The 21,029-nt window shown below is 35.3% G+C and overlaps 1 protein-coding gene across 1 annotated transcript in view; it reads left to right on the plus strand.

Annotated features, from left to right (window-relative positions):
- The first annotated feature begins 700 nt into the window (after positions 1-700).
- The window catches only part of plx (PTB_TBC1D1_like and TBC domain-containing protein plx), a 63,437-nt gene continuing 43,108 nt past the window's right edge, over positions 701-21,029 (plus strand). The window contains exons 1-4 of the mRNA XM_073092491.1: positions 701-930; positions 5,316-5,444; positions 6,280-6,368; positions 6,865-6,970. Of these exons, the coding sequence (XP_072948592.1) occupies positions 5,325-5,444; positions 6,280-6,368; positions 6,865-6,970 (315 nt within the window). The 5' untranslated portion in view covers positions 701-930; positions 5,316-5,324. The remainder of the gene's footprint in view (positions 931-5,315; positions 5,445-6,279; positions 6,369-6,864; positions 6,971-21,029) is intronic.

Below are 21,029 nucleotides of genomic sequence, written 5' to 3' on the forward strand. Positions count from 1 at the left end.
CGAAGTTAATTTAATAAAATCTGAGATGATCCTTTACAACGCAAGCCTATTTTTTATTCTAAGAATATTTGGTTGCTTGCAAGTGTCGTTGGGAGGCATAGATTACTAATCTATGTTGGGAGGCAGTAACCACTTAGTACTAGGTGGATTGCATGCCTATATGCTACTTGACTATTATAAAAATCATATTAAATTAAAATTTTTATATAACGTCAACTAGATATATTTATCCATTTTTTAAAGTCGTTTCATTAAAAATAAAGGCATTTGTCGAATACAAAAACTGCCAATGATTACTGATGCCATCTGTTGTCAAATAGAAGAACCATTTAATGCCATCTATCGAGTGTTGTAGGAACTACGTAATACTCCAGCAACCTGATTGCAATATTAGTTCTGAAATATAGATGGCAGTGAATACAGTTTTAAGTGCGAAAAAGCCACTGATTACTACTGCCATCTGTTGTCGAGTAGAAGAACCATTTAACGTCATCTATGGAGTGTTTTTGAAAACTACGTAATAGTTTGCTGAAGAATCTTGGCCTTAATATTAGTTAGGAGTACTGAAATATAGATGGCGCTGAATACACTTTTATGTGCGAAAGAGATCGTATCATAATTATGGGGAACTAGAAAGAGAAGGAAGATAGCACACACAATCGCGATGTTTGTAGTTTTCCTTTTCCATAATATATTCATACTTCGCTTGCTCATTGTTTTGGTTCCGTGCAAAATAATTGTGGAGCGAGATATTACTCGATTATTATTTAAGAAAATGTCTTTCGTTTGTCTGTTACGTGAAATTTTGAGCAGATTGTGTTTGTGATAGAGTTTTTCGTGTGAATTATGTCTTGCGAGTGTTTCTATGTGAGTGGTATTGATTTCTTGCATCGACAGTAGGGACTGTATTCAATCAAAGCTTGCATTAAGGTAAGATTATATTGTTCTAATTCAAATTTACTTTTTATTAACACTATATATGAATGGCGAAGCCTTTCTGTGAATAAAAAATGAATTACATATCGTCATTGGTTAATTGTAAACAAATTTATATGGCAGCACACAAAATTTAAATATATATTTGACTGATTTCGCTTTTAAATCTTTGTATAATAATATTTATTATTTACCTATTTAATATTAATAGTAAATAGGGAACATTATCCTTTTATATTTTTAGAGACGAATACAAATGTTAAGTATTTTACAGGAAATTTTTAGTAATTTTTATTTCATACATTCATTAAGAGGCATTTAATGAACAGTAATAATATATCTCTGTCCTAAATAAGGAAGTTTCAAACACGAAATGTTGGTACTTATCTTAACCATGACCAACCATAAATTACAATTTAATTGGTTAAAGATTTGCAAATATCATAATACTAGCTGACCCGGCAAACTTTGTACCACCTCAAAATCAAATTATCAAATATATATTTCATATAAAATATAGCCTATGTTACTCGTGGATACTGTAGCTTTCGAGTGGTGAAAGAATTTTTAAAATCGGTTCAGTAGTTTTTGAGCCTATTCATTACAATCAAACAAACAAACAAAGTTTTCCTCTTTATATAGTATAGATAGATAGATAGATTATGAATATTAATTATTCATTTATATTCAGACTATTTTATTTAAAAAATGAATTATTGGTTCCTAAAGTGCTTTATACGTATTTTTTCTTAGTAAATATGACGTAAACAGTTAAATTTGCATATTTACATTAACCTACTTATTTTTTACCGTCGTTCATGTTTATAGTTGTCGTATGCATTCAGAGATTAGTAAAGATTACTCACTCCTAACAAGAAAATGTACCCAGTTTTGAGAATTGAAATAGTTGCGTAAAATAGTTTTGCCACGTCTCCGTGCTAAAATGTCCCTAAAATATTTGAAACAATTATTTATTTATTATGTAAATTACGCAGTATTAGTTCTTTATTCGTAATTTTTATCAAAAAATGTTTTTATTTGCCAAGAATTCAAAAAAAGATCTTACTAATAAGCCGTTTGTGGCTTCATTCAATTTCAAGATTTTCAAGGCGGCGAAGCATCTTTACTAATCTATGTGTGCATTATGTTTACGATAGTAACCATAGATAAGTATAGATATCTCACCGCCTTGTAATTGAAGGAAGCCATTAAACGGCTGACAATTCTGTCAGCCATTTAATGGCTGTTATGGCGTAATTTACGCGGAACAATGTCGACATGCGCAGTTAAGTGGTGCAAAAACACGAAACCGAAGAAAAAGTGCGGAGAAATATCGTTTCATTCGTAAATCGTAAATGATCTAAAAACTACTTTTTTTTATATTATACTAATCTGTGGATAGAATTCAAATTTTATCAGAATTCGAAAAAAATGTATTTGTGTAAAATGGCTGTATATTTCTGAAGATCTGAAGACTGAATGGTGGTACTGAATAAGTTTTTCGACAGACGATCATGCAGTCTACCTGATGGTAAGTGGCTACTGCCGCCCATAGACATCTGTAATCATCTCCAGATAGGTTTAGATTCCTGAGGTCGGCCACAGATGCGCTACCCCTGAGGACTAAGCTGGAACGGCTCGGAAAAGTATGTCTCATTTACCACACCCTTCAAACCAGATCACAGCAGCGTTAACACTGCTGTTGTTAGGCAGAAATAGGTGTGGCGGTGGTGCCGCCGGAGTATTTGTGATTCGATATCGGAGGCACCACCGATACACCTATTTATGCTTAATAATAACAGCGTCATGCGCTGCTGTGTTCAGTTTGAAGGAAGTCGTAATTGAGACTTACTTATATAAGGCGTTCTCACTTAGTCCTCAGGGGTAGTTAGGTAGCAACGCTCAGGTGCCGATTTTAGCACTACTAGATACTAAGTAGTAATTCCTCGGATATATATGTCGATTGTGATAAGCCAGGAATATATGTGACGGTGGTACCACCGATGTCAAACCTCGAAGGATTTTACCACCAAATATTACCAATTAACCTTTTGACCTTGTTTTATATAAATACTAGCTGACCCGGCAAACGTGTTGCCATATAAATAAAAAAATGTTAAGGGTGAACAACCCTTATCACTCATTGTGACACGAGAATTTTATAAATAAGATAATGTATGGAATCTTAACATTGAGAATTTTATGTATTTCTATGTCAATAAAAACAAGGAAACTTAGGTCTGAGAATTTCCCAAAATGTTTTCAAAAACGGGATATTGTCATCAATACTATTGGTATTTTTTGTCTGTGAGAAAATTCGCATATTTGTATATTGTGACAAATGTTTGGAAGGAATCGCCAATGTTTGCACAAACAATCTAGGTTTTAAATGTACGCTGTTGTTGCGATCTGCGAATTCTACGATAGAATTTTAAAATTTCTAAAATTGCCTGAATAATTTAGAATGCTAAGTATAAGCGGGAGCTCCTTATTACATCTGCTACCTGCCAATAAAAGTCCCGTAAAATCGGTCCAGCCAGAGATTAGAGATTTTCAGAGATTAGCCAGAGCAAACAGACAGACAAACAAAAATTGTAAAAAATGTTATTTTGGTGTATGTACCGTATGTATATTCATATGGTATATTTTGGTGCATGTAATAAAAAGAGGTTATTTCAATATTAAAAACAGACACTCCATTTTTATTTATATGTATAGATTAATTGTCACGTGCTATATAAAGATAAAGAAAACTTTGTGCGAAACAAATCTCTAAAAAATTTAAGTTTAATTATGTATTTATAAAATTGTTTTTTTGTATTGTATCCTATTATAATTATCGATTCGTATCGTAATTATTATCCATAAATTGACAATAAATAAATAATATTATTATTTATGTTTTAATTTAAAATTGTAGATTATGTTTAAGTATTTTAATTATTTATCTTTTCTATTGTAATTAAAAGTTACGCTTTATATTATAAAAAGTTTTAACAATACTTTTCCTTAACTCGAAAGGCGCATAACTTCTTATAACCACGCCAAGAAAAATAATTACATAATAACAGTAACCTCGATAAACCATAAACCTAAATCGCCGACCTTTGCCAAGGCTCTCCATAATCTTACACTATGCCAAGTATTCAATGAGATTTATGGGAAATATGATGATTGGTGGTTTTCGTTGAAAAGGGCCATTTAAAGGTTAATTCTGGTACTACTTGGCTAGGGTTTTACATAGAATAAGAGGAGTTAGGCCATAGTCACCTTGGTCAACTGAGGGTAGACTTTTATCGAATGGCAAGTGGCTGCTGCCTCCCATGGACATGGTAGTAAACCCCAGATAGGATTACATTATCCTACCTGAGGTTGGCCACAGATTCGCTACCCCTGAGGACTAAGCTGGAACGCCTCGGACAAGTATAAATATCTCCTTTCCCACATCTTTCAAAGAACACAGCAGCGCTTAACACTGCTGTTATGGCAGAAATAGGTGTGGCGGTAGTGCCGCCGGAGTCGAACCACAAAGGGTTCTACCACCTTCAAGTATGCCTTGGTTCGTATATATGTAGATATGTGTAACTTAAACGGAGTTGCTTCAAAACTATTTGCTATATATAAATTTGCATTTAATCCTTTAAATTACTTCAAAAAGCAAAATAACTTCCTTAAAAACCTGTTTTAATATTTTCGTTGTATCCTCTTGGATGGAATATTTTAATTTAATAATAATATAACATTCACAAAAAATGCTATAATCATAACTTGTCCACTAAAACGCAAAAAGTTTTTGAACTTGTCATGATCCAATTAAGTAGGTACCTTACTAGCTGACCCGGCAAACGTTGTGTTGCCATATAAATAAAAAATGGTAAGGGTGAACAACTCTTATCACATATTATAAAAAAGGCATATACGTAACCTTAACTCATTATGGTCCCACTTCTGGGCTCGGAGGAGTACGGTAACTAACATTGTGACACGAGAATTTTATATATAAGATTAATATGACCAAATAAAGGTTTCTAACACGATTGCAATTTAAAAATCAGAATGTGTCTATAATTCGATCTTCAGACTCCCAGATTTTGATGTCAAACACACGCACTCAGTGACGCACCTCAGACCCATATGCATAAGAAGAAGCACCCATATTCCCCGCACATAATCAACACAGGTCAATGACATTTCTACATACAGCTACACATTCTAAATCTCGAATCCATACAGTAAAAAAACAGATACGTTTATTACAATTTAATTTTTTTCAAATTCAAAATAGGTTCTTTATAGATCACTTTTTGAATGTCAATACAGCTACCACCACTTCACAAGGTGTTATGGAGAAACAGTTTACAACTAAAAACTTTCCCCAGGTCCCCACAATGAAGACCAAGCTGACATCGGTGACGTACCTGGGCTACACGGCAATGGACCGGCGGTTCTCCAGCTGCATGCTACCCTGGTTGCTGAGGGAGATCCGGGCCACACGCACAAGAGATAAGGTACTGTTAAAAGTCCATAATATTTTTTCTTATAATTTAGTCCATAGCAGACGAGTATGCAGTCCACCTGATGGTAAGTAGCTACTGCCGCCCATGGACATATGTAATCAACCCCAGATAGGATTAGATATGCCTACCTGAGGTCGGCCACAGCGCCGCTGCCCCTGAGGACTAAGCTGGAACGCATGGGAAAAGTATGTCTCATTTACCACACCCTTCAAACCAGAACACAGCAGCGTTAACACTGCTGTTATTAGGCAGATATAGGTGTGGCGGTGGTGCCGCTGGAATCGAACCATGAAGGGTTCCTTCGACCTGCCTCGACCCTGTCTGCCCAGCGGTATTTTGGGCGGCCAACAGGACGTCGACCATTTGGACGCCCTGAGTACGCGCGCTTGACGCCGCCTTTTTTTTATTTTTAACACGCTATTATTTTAGCTTGGGTTGTATGTATGTACCTAACAGAGTAACGGAATCTTTGAACCCGATTTCTATCCACTTTGAACGTTCAGGTTAATTCAAAATTTTGAAAAAATATCGAAAACCGATGACAATAAACGATTCTAATAATTTTGTACCATTATATCCACATCCTCAGGATTAACGATTTTCGAGGCAAGACAAAGTGTGGGGTTCTTTTCGAAAACTGATACGTGGAGCACCCCATTTTCATAATTATACAATTTACTGTTCCTTAATTGATTCCTAGATTGAAAATATTTTCTACTTTTTAGTTGATTTTATCATAAAAGCGTGTTTTTTTAGTTTTTTGAACTATATTTTTTTATTTTATTTAATTTTAGAATTATATTCTTATGCTTGCCATTGTCCACAGTTAAGCATAGCGGTTGAAGAGGGTTGCCTAAAAGCCTACAATGGGAACTTTGAACCCGTCATCGTGCATCGCCTGGTCGACATTTTGAGGTACGATCATATTTTTTTGAAAAATTTGGTTACAGAATAGTTATATATTACTAAAGGTTATTTACTTAAACTTTTAATATGAAAAAATGAGTTTTTTTATAACATAGGAGTAGCAGATGAGCATGCAGTCCACCTGATGGTAAGTGACTGATGCCAATGGACATCTGTAATCAACTCCTGATATGATAAGATCTTTTTTTATAATATAGCAGTAGTAGACGAGCATGCAGTCCACCTGATGGTAAGTGACTGCCGCCCATGGACATCTGTAATCAATCCCAGATAGGATTAGACATTCCTGTCTAAGGTTGGCAACAGATCCGCTGCTGCCTTAGAGGACTAAGTTGGAACGCCTCGGAAAACTATGTCTCCCTTACCACCTTCAAACCAGAACAAAGCAGCGCTACACTGCTATTATCAGGCAAAAATAGGTGTGGCGATGGTGCTTCCTTCAAACCACAAAGGGTTCTACCATTAAACGTAATTCTTTTTCCAGGGCAAGTCAGGTACCAGGGAGACCAGAAGAGCTGTTCTACATACTCCTGAATGAGAAGGAAGGTCTGTTACAATGCTACCTCTTCAGAGCCAGCACTGTCGTGGAGGTAAGTAACTTGATTTTAAGCAGTTTTATGAAATAGCAAAGTCGCTAGCACCCATAGACACAGGAAGCTAAATGTCAATATAAAAATTGTAACAATTTTATTTTTATTATTATTTTATTATTTTGTTTTTTTACTGTCATGTGATATTATTGTGTAATTACGTCAATGTGACTAATTGTGTTATGCGATTAAAACACAGTATGTTAACATGAAATTGAGTTTATAACCATATTTGCACGCCGAAATGGTAAAATAAGAGGGTTCTTGTATCTTAGGACAGATTGCACCAAAGTTTTGTACCTTATTTGGCAAATAAAGATGTTTGATATGATTTGATTTAAAAAAATCTGTAAGTATTTGTAAGTAATTGATCAAGTGTGAGTGGAACTTGCACTCGGAATGTTCTGTATACAGACCTGTATTTGTTTTGTACCCGATGTACCACCAAATCAGCATTTGTTTTTCCTTTATTGTATTTGTTGTCATAACAGCCATAGAAGAAAATGTATTTTGGAAATTTGAGCTGTCTACCTATTACGGTTTAACGCAGAGAAACAGCGGTTTATTGTATGGCGAACCCCATTTATTTTGATTTTTTTTATTTTTAGTATTTGTTGTTATAGCGGCCACCGTTATACATCTTTATATATATATATATATATATATATATATATATATATATATATATATATATATATATATATATATATATATATATATATATTCTTATGTGCGTGTGTATGTCACCGAACTCCTCCTAAAGGACTGGACTGATTTTGAAGAAATTTGTTGTGTGTGTTCAAGGGGACTTGAGAATGGTTTAGATTCACAATTTAGTCCGTGGGAAAAGGTTTTTTTAATCAATTTTTAATTCGTAAGTAGTTGTTGATTTTGAAATGTTTCACATTGGATTCGACAGACTTCGCTACCATCGTAGTTTCAAATATTCTATCTATTTTTCAAAGCCGTAAGTGATAAGGGTTGTTCAGCCTTAATATTTTTTTTATTTATATGGCAATACAACGTTTGCCGGGTCAGCTAGTACTCTATAAAAATTTCAAGTGTCTATCTATTACGGTTCCAAAGATAGAGCCCTGTGACAGACGGACAGACAGCGGATGCTTAGTAATAGGGTTCCGTTTTTATAATTTTGATACGGAACTCTAAAAACTAAAAAAAAACTAACATATTACAAGTTGTCCCCAATTATAAGTACATACTCGTATATTCATTACTTAATAACCAGTTCAACCTTATTTATAATTACTTAACTAATGTCCACACACTGGTGACGTCAATAGAGACATTTACGTCAAAAATGTAAATTGTCTGTCAAAAATAATTGGCAAAGAGGTTTTAGTTTTAGTAGGTTTTTGCCTAACCTTTTACCTAAATATTTTTCGTTTATCTTGAAGTAGCAGACGAGCATGCAGTCCACCTACAGGCAAGCTACTGCCGTCCATGGACAGCAGCGCTTAATACTGCTGTTTTTAACTAACTATTAGGCAGAAATAGATGTGACGGCATTGCCGCCGGAGTCGAACACAGAGGGTTTCTTAGGGAAGACCGTTATTACATATGATTTAAATACAGAGTGGTATCCCTGTGCTCGACATCAACCCATCACTGTCCCACTGCTGGGCACGGGTCTCCTCTCAGAATGAGAAGGATTAGGCCATAGTCCACCGCGCTGTTCTAGTACATATTGGTACACTTGACACATGTTTGAGATTTTTTTATAAATCGCTCAGGACTGCAGGTGTACTCACGATGTTTTCCTTCACCGTTTACGCAAGTGATAATTAATTTCTTATACGCACATAACTTTGAAAAATCAGAGGTCTCAGATTTGAACCTCGGACCCTTGACGGGCCGAGAATAAACCACTAGGCTATCACTTCGTACTTGCTACTTTCCCTATGCCCTTCTATCCCTAAGTTACGGGTATGACCTGGTCGAGAATCAAATCCGAAACCCTGTAATACCGCCATGCAAGTCTTGACAATAGTCCATTTAATGGAATGAATTTTGTCCGAGCCAAATGACCCTTTTTACAACCCTTTTCCTACAAAATTCCCTGATATCTTTGTTCTAAATCTATCACGCTATGAACGTCAATGATTAAATTGAAATTACTACGAACTAGGCGTATTTGCAATAGATTTTTACGTTTCCATGAAATTTTGGTACTCATTCTTTTCCGTGACCCTAAGAAGTATAATAAACAACTAAATTTTGAATTAAAGGGTGACTTTCGGAGGAGAAATGAAAAATGTAAAAAAGAAGAATGCAATTCACAAATAGTACAAAGTACGGTGCGTAAGGATATTGTTAGTGTTGTGTGTCATGATATGGAACCTAGAAAAGAAAAACGAACTAGACGTAGGGTAGATAGATTAATCTACCACTAGTACTTGTCATCGGTTTCTCCCCGCCACCGCTGTTTCGCCGTGACCACGATCCATGCAACTGGGTCGAAATATCGGCAATAAAAAACGCATATCGTGAGTACCCGTTACATAATAAAATGTAAAAAAAGAAGTTTAGAATACTCTATCGAGCATATCAGTTGAAACGCCTTGTTTTAGGGATCTCAAATATATTTTTATTACCTTTCTATAATACGATACATACTTTTGGAGTTATCCAAAAAAGAAGACGAAACGGACTATTCCCTATCTCTTTAACTGAGACTAGAATTTTGAAAAAAATACAGAAAGTAGTTCCTTGTTTATTTAATTGCCAATCAAAGACTTTTTAATCGAGTTCAGGGGGGTTACTACCATCTCTTAAAACAATATTATTTTAATCATACAGTGAAATTTGAAATCACTGAGATACTGAAACTTTTGCTTCAGGTACTCTGGAATCGACGTTGTTGCCGGAGTCGAAGTTTCTATTCTTAACAAACTTTGTGAATCCCATTAGTAAGTTAACGCTAAGTGGACTGTGTCTCTCTAATTACTACGAACCATTAAATACCTGTTTTGCGTGACACCCATTTGTTATGGTATATGACGTCACTGATGGAGCGACACCGTATTCATAGTGTTGTATAGTCCACGTAGAAGCTAGTCCGCTCCGAATATAGAAATGAATCGCGTCGCCATAGCAAAGTGTATGACTACACCTGCTTGTAACAACTTCAGAGCGGACTAGCAGTTTGGCGCGGACTGTAATTAATTATAATTTGGGAAGCTATGGCCTAGAGGTTTGTTTTAGTCCCGTTAGAGGTTTCAGACAAGTAGTTGCATTTTTTTTAATATATGACGTGTTAGAAATTATCGAATTATTAGATAATCAAATGTAAAGTTTTAAAGGTGGTAGAACTTTTTGAGGTTCAACTCCGGCGGCACCACTGTCACACATGTTTCTGATTTAAACCAAACCGTTAAAGGAAGACATACTTATCCCAGGCGTTCCAACTTAGTTGTTAAAAGTAGCAACGTATCCGTGGTCTACCTACTTCAGATAAGAATATTATCTGGGGTTGATTACAGATGTCCATGCGCGGCAGTAGACACTTACCATTAGGTGGCATGTTTGTTTGCTATTTAAATATTATAAACTATTACTGTCCCCGACTTCGTCCGAGTTAAAAAAAATGACATACATATGGATAACTGGAAATTTGTACCTTCAATGGAATGACAGTGGCGCCATCTGTCGAAAATTGTTCGTACCAACTCAGAAACCTTCGTGGGCTCATGCACAACAACTTTGCTAAAGATCATCACATGATCAAATGCATAGTTTACGATTCGATAAAGGGGATACAGAAAAACATTCATTTTTAAGCTATTGCATAGCTTTTATCGCGGGCTTTGAGCGCGGCGACCGAATCGAGAAATTCCGTAACGAAAATAAGTAACACCTTTCAACAACTCGGTTGCCTGGAGACTTGATATTCAACTATCAAGTCTCCAGGCAACCGAGTTGTTGACTGTCAATAGAAAAATATGGATATAATTGAATAAAGTATTATTTTACATTCCTTATTATTTTATTTGATATTGGCGACGAGATGTCGAATAAACTAAAAAACAATAAGGAAATACGAGACACATTACGTGGGTTAATGAAACGAACCGAAAATTACATTTCGGGAATAGAAAAAATTGACATTGAAGAAATAAATATACGACTGAATTCTTTACAAGAAAATTTGAACAAATTCTACGCGATTCAAGAAAAAATTGAATGGCTTACAGAAGAAGAAAATTTAGAAGAGGAAATAAAATACAGGTACGAATTTGAAGAAATATATACAAAGCTAAAATTTAAATTTTTGAATGTACAAAAAGAAAATAATCGGCTAATACCTGAATGTTCTTTTATATCAGCAAGAGCGGAAGTTTATTTGATAAACTGTTAACTGTCAAGGCACGCTTGAGACGTACACCTAATACAAAAGAGTTATCACCTTATCAGTTAATGTTCGGCAGAGAGGTAAGAACCTATATGCATGCCTTATTTAAGAAATCCGCCCCACTATCCAGATTACATTACAATGCACTGCCAACGCAGGAGTTCGGACAAGGTGATAAAGTACAAGTCCGCAGTTACACCAACCCAAAAGTTAAATGGGAGTTCGGAGTCGTCATCCGAAGATTAGGTAGACTCCATTATGAAGTCAGAACTGAAAATGGCATACTGGTGCGCCGTCACCTTGACCAAATGCTGCCGGCGCCCCTGGTGGTGTAAGTGAAAATAGCGGTGGAGGACTGTTGGATATCAAGTCTCCAGGCAACCGAGTTGTTGACTGTCAATAGAAAAATATGGATATAATTGAATAAAGTATTATTTTACATTTCTTATTATTTTATTTGATAACCTTAATTCGTCAACTTGAACACAGATGGCAGTAATACACATTTTTTTATAATCCGTGCAGAAATCTTAAAATTGCGTGAAGTATATTTTATATTCCCATTATAAAATTCAAAATTATATTACCATATTATCCAAATAATATGCTTTATCAACATAAGCTATGTTGAATTCTGGATTGATAAAATAACGTAAAAGAGTGTTTGTTATTTTTAAACGTACAATTACAACTGACAGACTTGACAGCACAAAATCAAAACGCCATTATGATTTATGGTACAAATAATTTGTGTACAAAGTGTTTTAAATATGAATAAACAAAGTGCATTTATTAATGAAAAATGCGATGTACCTGTAACATTCGGCCAAATGTCACAGGCATATCGCATTGATCCATTTATATTGTTGGTTGTTAATACTTTATGTCACTTATTAAATACTTTTCTATTTTATATTTTAGAATGTTCAGTCTTGCTTGGAGTTATGAAATGTCAGCTGATATTTGCAATGTCTTATATAATGGAGATATGATAAAATAGTGGATAAAGATGTATTAATGTAAATGTTGATGATTATGGAACAATATATTGTATTTCTGGAATTCCTTCTGAGCGTTTTCATAGCATAAAAAATGCTATGCAATAGCTTTACCGCGGCAGTCTCCGAGTGCCACACGTATTTTTTATATATATACTATATATAGATATGAATATGTTACTATAATAGAATAGTTACTATAAATACGGCCATGTGATATATCATTGTCACTTGCTTAACACAACAAAACGGAATATATGAAGGTTAAATATTGCTGTAACCTTCTGAATTTTGCGAAGATTAGACGCCATTTTATTTTAAATAGGTTTTGTGTATTAAAAATCGAAATTTGTATTTTTTTGTAGTCTTAAATAGTCAAAATTTTCGATGGGTACAAAATTGGCGTCATAATAGGCGTTTGACTTAGATTGCAAGGGATATGTGGCCGATCTTAGGGAGGACCAACGCCTATTATTGATAATCAATCTGTAAATTTTAACCATTCAAAGATTGAATTTAGTAGGCCAAACATTCGATAGATTGAATATTAATATCGTATACAGGTGGACTGCCTGCAACGGAATAAATTAATTAATAATTCCGTTTTCCGTCATCAAATTATGCAAAAATGCGACTTAAAAAAAATTTAACAATTAAATACAACCGACTTCTATGTCACTACAAAGTAAAAAAATACGTGTGGCACTCGGAGACTGCCGCGGTAAAGCTATTGCATAGCATTTTTTATGCTATGAAAACGCTCAGAAGGAATTCCAGAAATACAATATATTCTTCCATAATCATCAACATTTACATTAATACATCTTTATCCACTATTTTATCATATCTCCATTATATAAGACATTGCAAATATCAGCTGACATTTCATAACTCCAAGCAAGACTGAACATTCTAAAATATAAAATAGAAAAGTATTTAATAAGTGACATAAAGTATTAACAACCAGCAATATAAATGGATCAATGCGATGTGCCTGTGACATTTGGCCGAATGTTACAGGTACATCGCATTTTTCATTAATAAATGCACTTTGTTTATTCATATTTAAAACACTTTGTACACAAATTATTTGTACCATAAATCATAATGGCGTTTTGATTTTGTGCTGTCAAGTCTGTCAGTTGTAATTGTACGTTTAAAAATAACAAACACTCTTTTACGTTATTTTATCAATCCAGAATTCAACATAGCTTATGTTGATAAAACATATTATTTGGATAATATGGTAATATAATTTTGAATTTTATAATGGGAATATAAAATATAGTTCACGCAATTTTAAGATTTCTGCACGGATTATAAAAAAATGTGTATTACTGCCATCTGTGTTCAAGTTGACGAATTAAGGTTATCAAATAAAATAATAAGGAATGTAAAATAATACTTTATTCAATTATATCCATATTTTTCTATTGACAGTCAACAACTCGGTTGCCTGGAGACTTGATATCCAACAGTCCTCCACCGCTATTTTCACTTACACCACCAGGGGCGCCGGCAGCATTTGGTCAAGGTGACGGCGCACCAGTATGCCATTTTCAGTTCTGACTTCATAATGGAGTCTACCTAATCTTCGGATAACGACTCCGAACTAACATTTAACTCTTGGGTTGGTGTAACTGCGGACTTGTACCTTATCACCTTGTCCGAACTCCTGCGTTGGCGGTGCATTGTAATGTAATCTGGATAGTGGGGCGGATTTCTTAAATAAGGCATGCATATAGGTTCTTACCTCTCTGCCGAACATTAACTGATAAGGTGATAACTCTTTTGTATTAGGTGTACGTCTCAAGCGTGCCTTGACAGTTAACAGTTTATCAAATAAACTTCCGCTCTTGCTGATATAAAAGAACATTCAGGTATTAGCCGATTATTTTCTTTTTGTACATTCAAAAATTTAAATTTTAGCTTTGTATATATTTCTTCAAATTCGTACCTGTATTTTATTTCCTCTTCTAAATTTTCTTCTTCTGTAAGCCATTCAATTTTTTCTTGAATCGCGTAGAATTTGTTCAAATTTTCTTGTAAAGAATTCAGTCGTATATTTATTTCTTCAATGTCAATTTTTTCTATTCCCGAAATGTAATTTTCGGTTCGTTTCATTAACCCACGTAATGTGTCTCGTATTTCCTTATTGTTTTTTAGTTTATTCGACATCTCGTCGCCAATATCAAATAAAATAATAAGGAATGTAAAATAATACTTTATTCAATTATATCCATATTTTTCTATTGACAGTCAACAACTCGGTTGCCTGGAGACTTGATAGTTGGATATCAAGTCTCCAGGCAACCGAGTTGTTGAAAGGTGTTACTTATTTTCGTTACGGAATTTCTCGATTCGGTCGCCGCGCTCAAAGCCCGCGATAAAAGCTATGCAATAGCTTAAAAATAATTGAAATAAATGTTGGTTTAGTACATATTTCTGAAGTAGGCGCTCAATATATTTCGTTGGATAACGATGTAAACAGCGTGTCTAATATGAGCCTCTCAGAATATCCTCTCAGAATAAGAAGGATTAGGCCATAGTCCACCGCGCTGGCCAAGTGCGTATTGGTAGACTTCACATACCTTTGAAAACATTTTTTTTAAGATTTCTTAGGTATGCATTCCTGACGATGTTTTCCTTCACCGTTTTAGCAAGTGATAATTAATTTGTAATACGCACATAACTTTGGTAAATCAGAGCGTGCCTGGGATTTGAACCTCGGACCCCTCAATCAAGAGTTTTTTAACCACTAGGCTTATAACCATTAACCATTATGATTATTTAATGACATTAGATAATGATTATACAATGTGAATATGTATGCGTGCTTCAATACGTAATTAGTATTGGTTATATTCGATTGACAAGGTGTCAATATAACAATGACTGATTGTCATAACCCCAATGTTACGTAGAACCTTGAAATTTAAAATTAGCTGTATTCGCGTATCGGCCATTCAGTTTTACTTTGCAACTAATCGTAGTGATTAGTGCGTGTGGGAAATAAAAAAAAACTAAATAGCTGCTGTATTTACGCGCGTTTTTTTAAATTTCGAATGTGTATTTGTGAATGCAGTGTTTGAATTCTAATTACAAAATAAGACTTCATATTTTTTATTTATTTTTAATTAATTTAGTTCATTTTAATTATAAAAAAGTGAACTGTCAAGACTGTGATTTGTGAGCTAAATAAAATAACTATTAGTGCATATAAATAATCTGTGGATTGAAAAACCATTTGACATTTTTAGGTCAAACGTTCGTAGAAAATAAATAGGATCTGACTGAAAGATTGGCGGTTTTTTGTAACTTCTTTTTTAAACTGCAACGTTCAAAATATTCGTTTTCATTCAGCCAAAGTACTTCAAATCTGTAAAATATCAGCGAATGATTGATTAATCAAAATATTGAACTTTAATTGGAGTGTTCATTAAAATACGACCGAATAAGAACAAATTGGTGCTATTTATTGCCAAGTGACGTAGGCATACGTCATTAGAGACAACCAACGCCAAGATGTTTTCAGATTCAGTTTGGATGCCATTGTCGCGTACGACGGCCGTCTACCATTCTGTGTCACAACTATCCAACGCCGAATTTTGGGTTGGCGCCATTTTAATTCTACTCGCGTGTGAAATGGACTTAATATATTTTCATATTCTACAGACTTTTGATGTTGATATATTCTCGTTATAAAAGTGAAATTAAAAATATAATGGACGGGACATAAATATGTGACCGGAACAGTCAGTGTTCGATTTTTAAAAGTGATTACAAAATAAACAAATGAAAAATAATAAACGATTAAAACGCCGTGAAACGGAATTGACAGTATTCGTTTTTTAAAAGTGTGTCACTAGCGCGGTATTGCATACAGATGAAAAATGCGTACGTACTTATGAATATAGATTAAAAATAGTTGAGAATTCCGTAATTTCTCGGTCGTAAAGTAAATAATTGATTTTAAATGTATATGCAGAACGATAATGTTAATATAATGGTTTTGTGCTCATTTTAATGTGGAACTGTGACGAATTGTTTTTGAGTGCGTTGTAAGAAAATACGTTGTATAATTTTTTGAAGAAATTACGAGGGTTTTTTAAATAAACTGTAAGTATGTTTTTTATGTGTTATTGTCATATTTTTATTGGCTAAAAATATTTTTTTATGTGTTAAAATATTTGACCTGCATTTTTTTATAATTTTATTAGATGATACAAATTATAAGTAATAGAAGCACAAATATAAAAAAAAATTTTGCTTCGGTTGTTAAAATTTATTCTTATATAGAAAGAAAATCATTTATATTATGTACATACAAACCCACACGAATACACAAACACCCAGACCCATGAATCCGAATATCATTCAGACGTTTGCTTGGCCGAGAATCGAACTCGAAACCCACTGAATTTAACATAGTTATATTCAATACGTTCGCTTACAATGAAATATTATAATAATAAATATACTTCAAAAAACTAAAAAACACGCTTTTATGATAAAATCAACTAAAAAGCTTTCGGTATTCTATTTCATTCTTACATGCAGGATAAGATAAGGATGTATGTTGATCTCTTTCTACTACGGAGTTACTCACTGACAAACATACAAGTGAAGCTAATATAAAGCGTGTAAAATATATTTTCATAGTAACTTATCTCAAACAAAATGCATATACGTTGTCTCAATAAAAAGTGTATTCCAAAACGGCATCATTTGTATTCACCTCCCACTCACTCTCTATAACGTGTGAGCGAGACACAAAAAGCCGCCATTTTAATTTCCATTCTGTATTCAATTGGTTACATTTATAAATATTAGTAGCATTGATTACTTTGTTTACAAATATTCCATGGATCCCGTGCGCAGTTAAATTCTTTTGTTTTTAGACTAAAATATTCTTCCGGTTTCATTTGGGATGGTTCCAATAACAGAACTCTATTACCACTACACCGCCTGGACGGCAGTAGAATCTAACTACACCTATTTCTGCCTTGACGGTAGTAGAATCCTAGGGTCGACGGCGGCACCACCGTCACACCTATTTCTGCCTTTTTTTTTTTTTTTTTGTTCACGAGGGGGAAACCTTCAAAAGGTACCCGGCGCCGTGGGAGCGACGCAGGGTTATGTGGGATTTTTACCGCACTAAAACCCCTCCGGTGGTCGTCCTCAGCGCTTGGTGGATAACTCCGGCATCTCCACCGGAATGCAACCGGAGTCTTCTGAACGCGATGCCCTTATCGGACTCTGCCCTGGGGGGAGCAGTTTACGCTCTTGTCGCAAACCTGGTGTTTACGACGGTATGCGAACACACCGCCGTTCTTCCCGGGGTTGCTTGGTGGACCGTTCGAGCTCCCACTCTTGCCGCCCGCAAACCCGGAAGCCCCTTTTAGTCGCCTTTTACGACAGGCAGGGCATACCGTAGCCCTATTCTAGTCCCGGGACTACAGAGACAATAGAGCATAGATCTACCCAGCAGTGGGACAACAAAGTATGGTCACAGGCTCACAGCCCAACCCTAAAGGGCTCTAAACCTTGCATATATATTAACCTACATTCAAGTAATCAATTCGGAACTACTTATGAAGGGCGCTTAAATCAGATATTTATGGTAATCACTATCATTATTATGAAGAGAAATAGACATATTATGTAAATAGAAAACTGAGCATCGAGTTTTAGTGGTCTCAGAACAAAAAGATGGAGTTGCCTCTCGAATAAAATTCTCGTCAACACATTATTGTCCCACTGCTGGGCAAAGGTCTCAGGAGTGAGAGGGCTTAAGCCACTGTCTACAGCGCTGGCCAAATGCGAATAGGTACTTTAAGAATTTTTTTCTTGAAGTTTTCTTCACCATTATAGCATTTTTTTTAATATAGGAACAGACAAGCATGTAGTCCACTTGATGGTAAGTGGCTACTGCCGCCCATGGTCAACTGTAATCAACCCCAGATAGGATTAGATATTCCTACCTGAGGTCGGCCACAGATGCGCCGCTACCCTTGAGAACTAAGCTGAAGCACTTTGGTAAAGTATGTTTTCCTTACCACACTCATCAAACTAGAACATAGCAGTGTTTAACACTGCTGTTGTTAGGCAGAAATAGGTGTGGCGGTGGTGCCGGAGTCGAACCACAAAGGGTTCTACCACCTTTAAAAGTGATAAATGATAATTAATTTGTGATACGTACAAAATTATCCTTCCTAGTCCTTACTTCCTTATCCTAATCCTAATCCTAACTAATATTATAAATCCGAAAGTAACTCTGTCTGTCTGTCTGGTTGTCTCTTCTTCACGCCTAAACCACTGAACCGATTTTAATGAAATCTTGTACAAAGATGGTCTGAGACCCGAGAAAGGACATAGGATAGTTTTTATCCCACGGGAACTAGGGATGGCGATCTAAGATCGATTAATCTGATCGAATCGATCTTTTGGACCCAAAACATCGATTATTTTAATCGATATTAGTAAGGATTGAATCGTAAACTATGTATTTCATCAAGTGATGATATTTAGCAAAGTAGAAGGTACGAATTTACAGTTTTATGTATGTTGTAAGTTATATTATTTTCTTTTAAACGCGGGCGTAGCCGCGGGCAAAAACTAGTAGTGGCATACATTACAATTGATACACTATCTATACTGATCACGTCTGCGTTGTCATTCCTGAGATCGCTTCATGGGTCAGCTGATCCGTCGAATAACCTTCGTTTTATGGAAAAATTCGGTTATCTCTAGATGACCACACTTTTATTACAACACCATACCCTCGTAACTTACTATGTTAATTGATGTTTCCGAAGGTTTAACCGAGATGTTAATGTTATGTTAAAAGTAACGAATAAAAATAAATGTTTCTTTATGTTATGTAAACAAAGTTTTGTCTTGTGAAATAAAACTAAGGACGACTTGTTTACTAAAGTCTGTTAGTAATAATCAATATAAGCCAAATATTTGTCTATATAGATATATATTCTATATGTTCCAATTTTCGTTGTCAAAATTTTGGTAGTAAATTTTGGTATGCAAATATCTAATCCAGTTTTTGGCTACTAAATATTGAAATTAGAAATTCTGGTAAGCAGAAATTGTCTTTCGAATTGTAATATTGACTAATAATATGTCTCCCTTACCAAACCTTTCAAACCATAACACAGCAGCGCTTAAAATTGCTTTTATTAGGTAGAAATAGGTGAAGCGATGGTGCCGCCGGAGTCGAACCACAAAGGGTTCTACCACCTTTACATATGACAGCATATGCGGTATCATTGCATTTGTCTAAAACTCTGTGAGTGACCTTGGCTATATTTTTAAGCAGTCAGTTTTTTATAGTTACAGTAATTCTCTTTCTTTTTTTGTTGACGAGGGGGAACCTCCAAAAGGTACCCGAGGCCGTGGGAGCGACTTTTACCGCAATAAAACCCCCCCGGTGGCCGTCCTCGGCGTTTGGTGGAGGACTCCGGGATCTCCAACAGAACACAACCGGAGTTCTCCTAACGCAATGCCCCTATCGGGCTCTGCCCTGGGGTGAGCAAGATTATTTACGCTCTCACATCCCCTGGTGATTACAGCGATATGCGACCACACAAACCGCTGTCCTTCCCGGGGTCGCTTGCTGGACGGTTCGAGCTTTAACTCTTGCCGCCCGCAACCCCGGAAGCCCCTTTTAGTCGCCTCTTACGACAGGCAGAGGATACCGTAGGCCTATTCTGGTCTCAGAACTACAGGGACATACAGTAACTCTCAAGTTTGATAAACGAGAACAGACTAAACTCAGGCGGCAATTGGCTCCTATCCAACAAAGTTTCCTAGAAGACTAACAAGGTGTCTAATGTATTTTTGTCTCGTAAGTGTTTTTTGGACTAGAAATGGCGTTCGATCAAGGTTATCAGGAATTAAGGTAACTTCCTATACTACTATTCATATATAATGTCTAGAATCTAGATCTTATGCCACTTTTACGCCTGTTAATAAATAATAATCAATCTTAACCAATTTTTGCCTAATAAGCACGAAATTTAACAGTTCTTATATGTAATCATTGTCTTTCGATCTTTTATCATCATCAACCCATTACTGTCCCACTGCTGGGCACGGGTCTCCTCTCAGAATGAGAAGGATTAGGCCGCCCTAACCGAGGGCGAATTGGTACACTTCACATTACTTTTATTTTATATGATGTTTTTATTTTATATGATACGATGTTTGCATACATCGTTTGATATATCAGAGGTGCGTGCCAGGGAATTGAACTTCGGACTCCTCGATCACTGCTTTTATTTAACCAATTTCGATTTTTGGTAGGCAAATATTGGTTAGGTTGATTATTACTAATGGAAAGTTGATTAACGATGGCCATAGGCAGAAGTAGCTTCTTTCTATAGCTTTATATACCATGATTTGCAACTTTTACACATTAAAAAAGTTTTGCAAAAATCATATAGTGAAATGACTCGCTTTATTTCAATCAAGTCAGGACATTGACTTCAGAAATGTCACCGTCAACGCCGATGACGTCATCCGCGTCACTCAACGTCAAATAATGTGACGTGACGTCAAAAATATCAAATATTTCAAGTCACGTGACCTGACTTAAGTTATGATGTTACATTGTTATTTGGGAATAATATGTTAGCTTCTACGTCAGTAGGATAATATATATCTATGGTTAGCTTAC

The sequence above is a fragment of the Epargyreus clarus genome, unplaced genomic scaffold (assembly GCF_041222505.1).
Source record: "Epargyreus clarus isolate Ecla_fem2 unplaced genomic scaffold, WU_Ecla_fem_2.2 ptg000036l, whole genome shotgun sequence".
Lineage (NCBI taxonomy): Eukaryota > Metazoa > Arthropoda > Insecta > Lepidoptera > Hesperiidae > Epargyreus > Epargyreus clarus.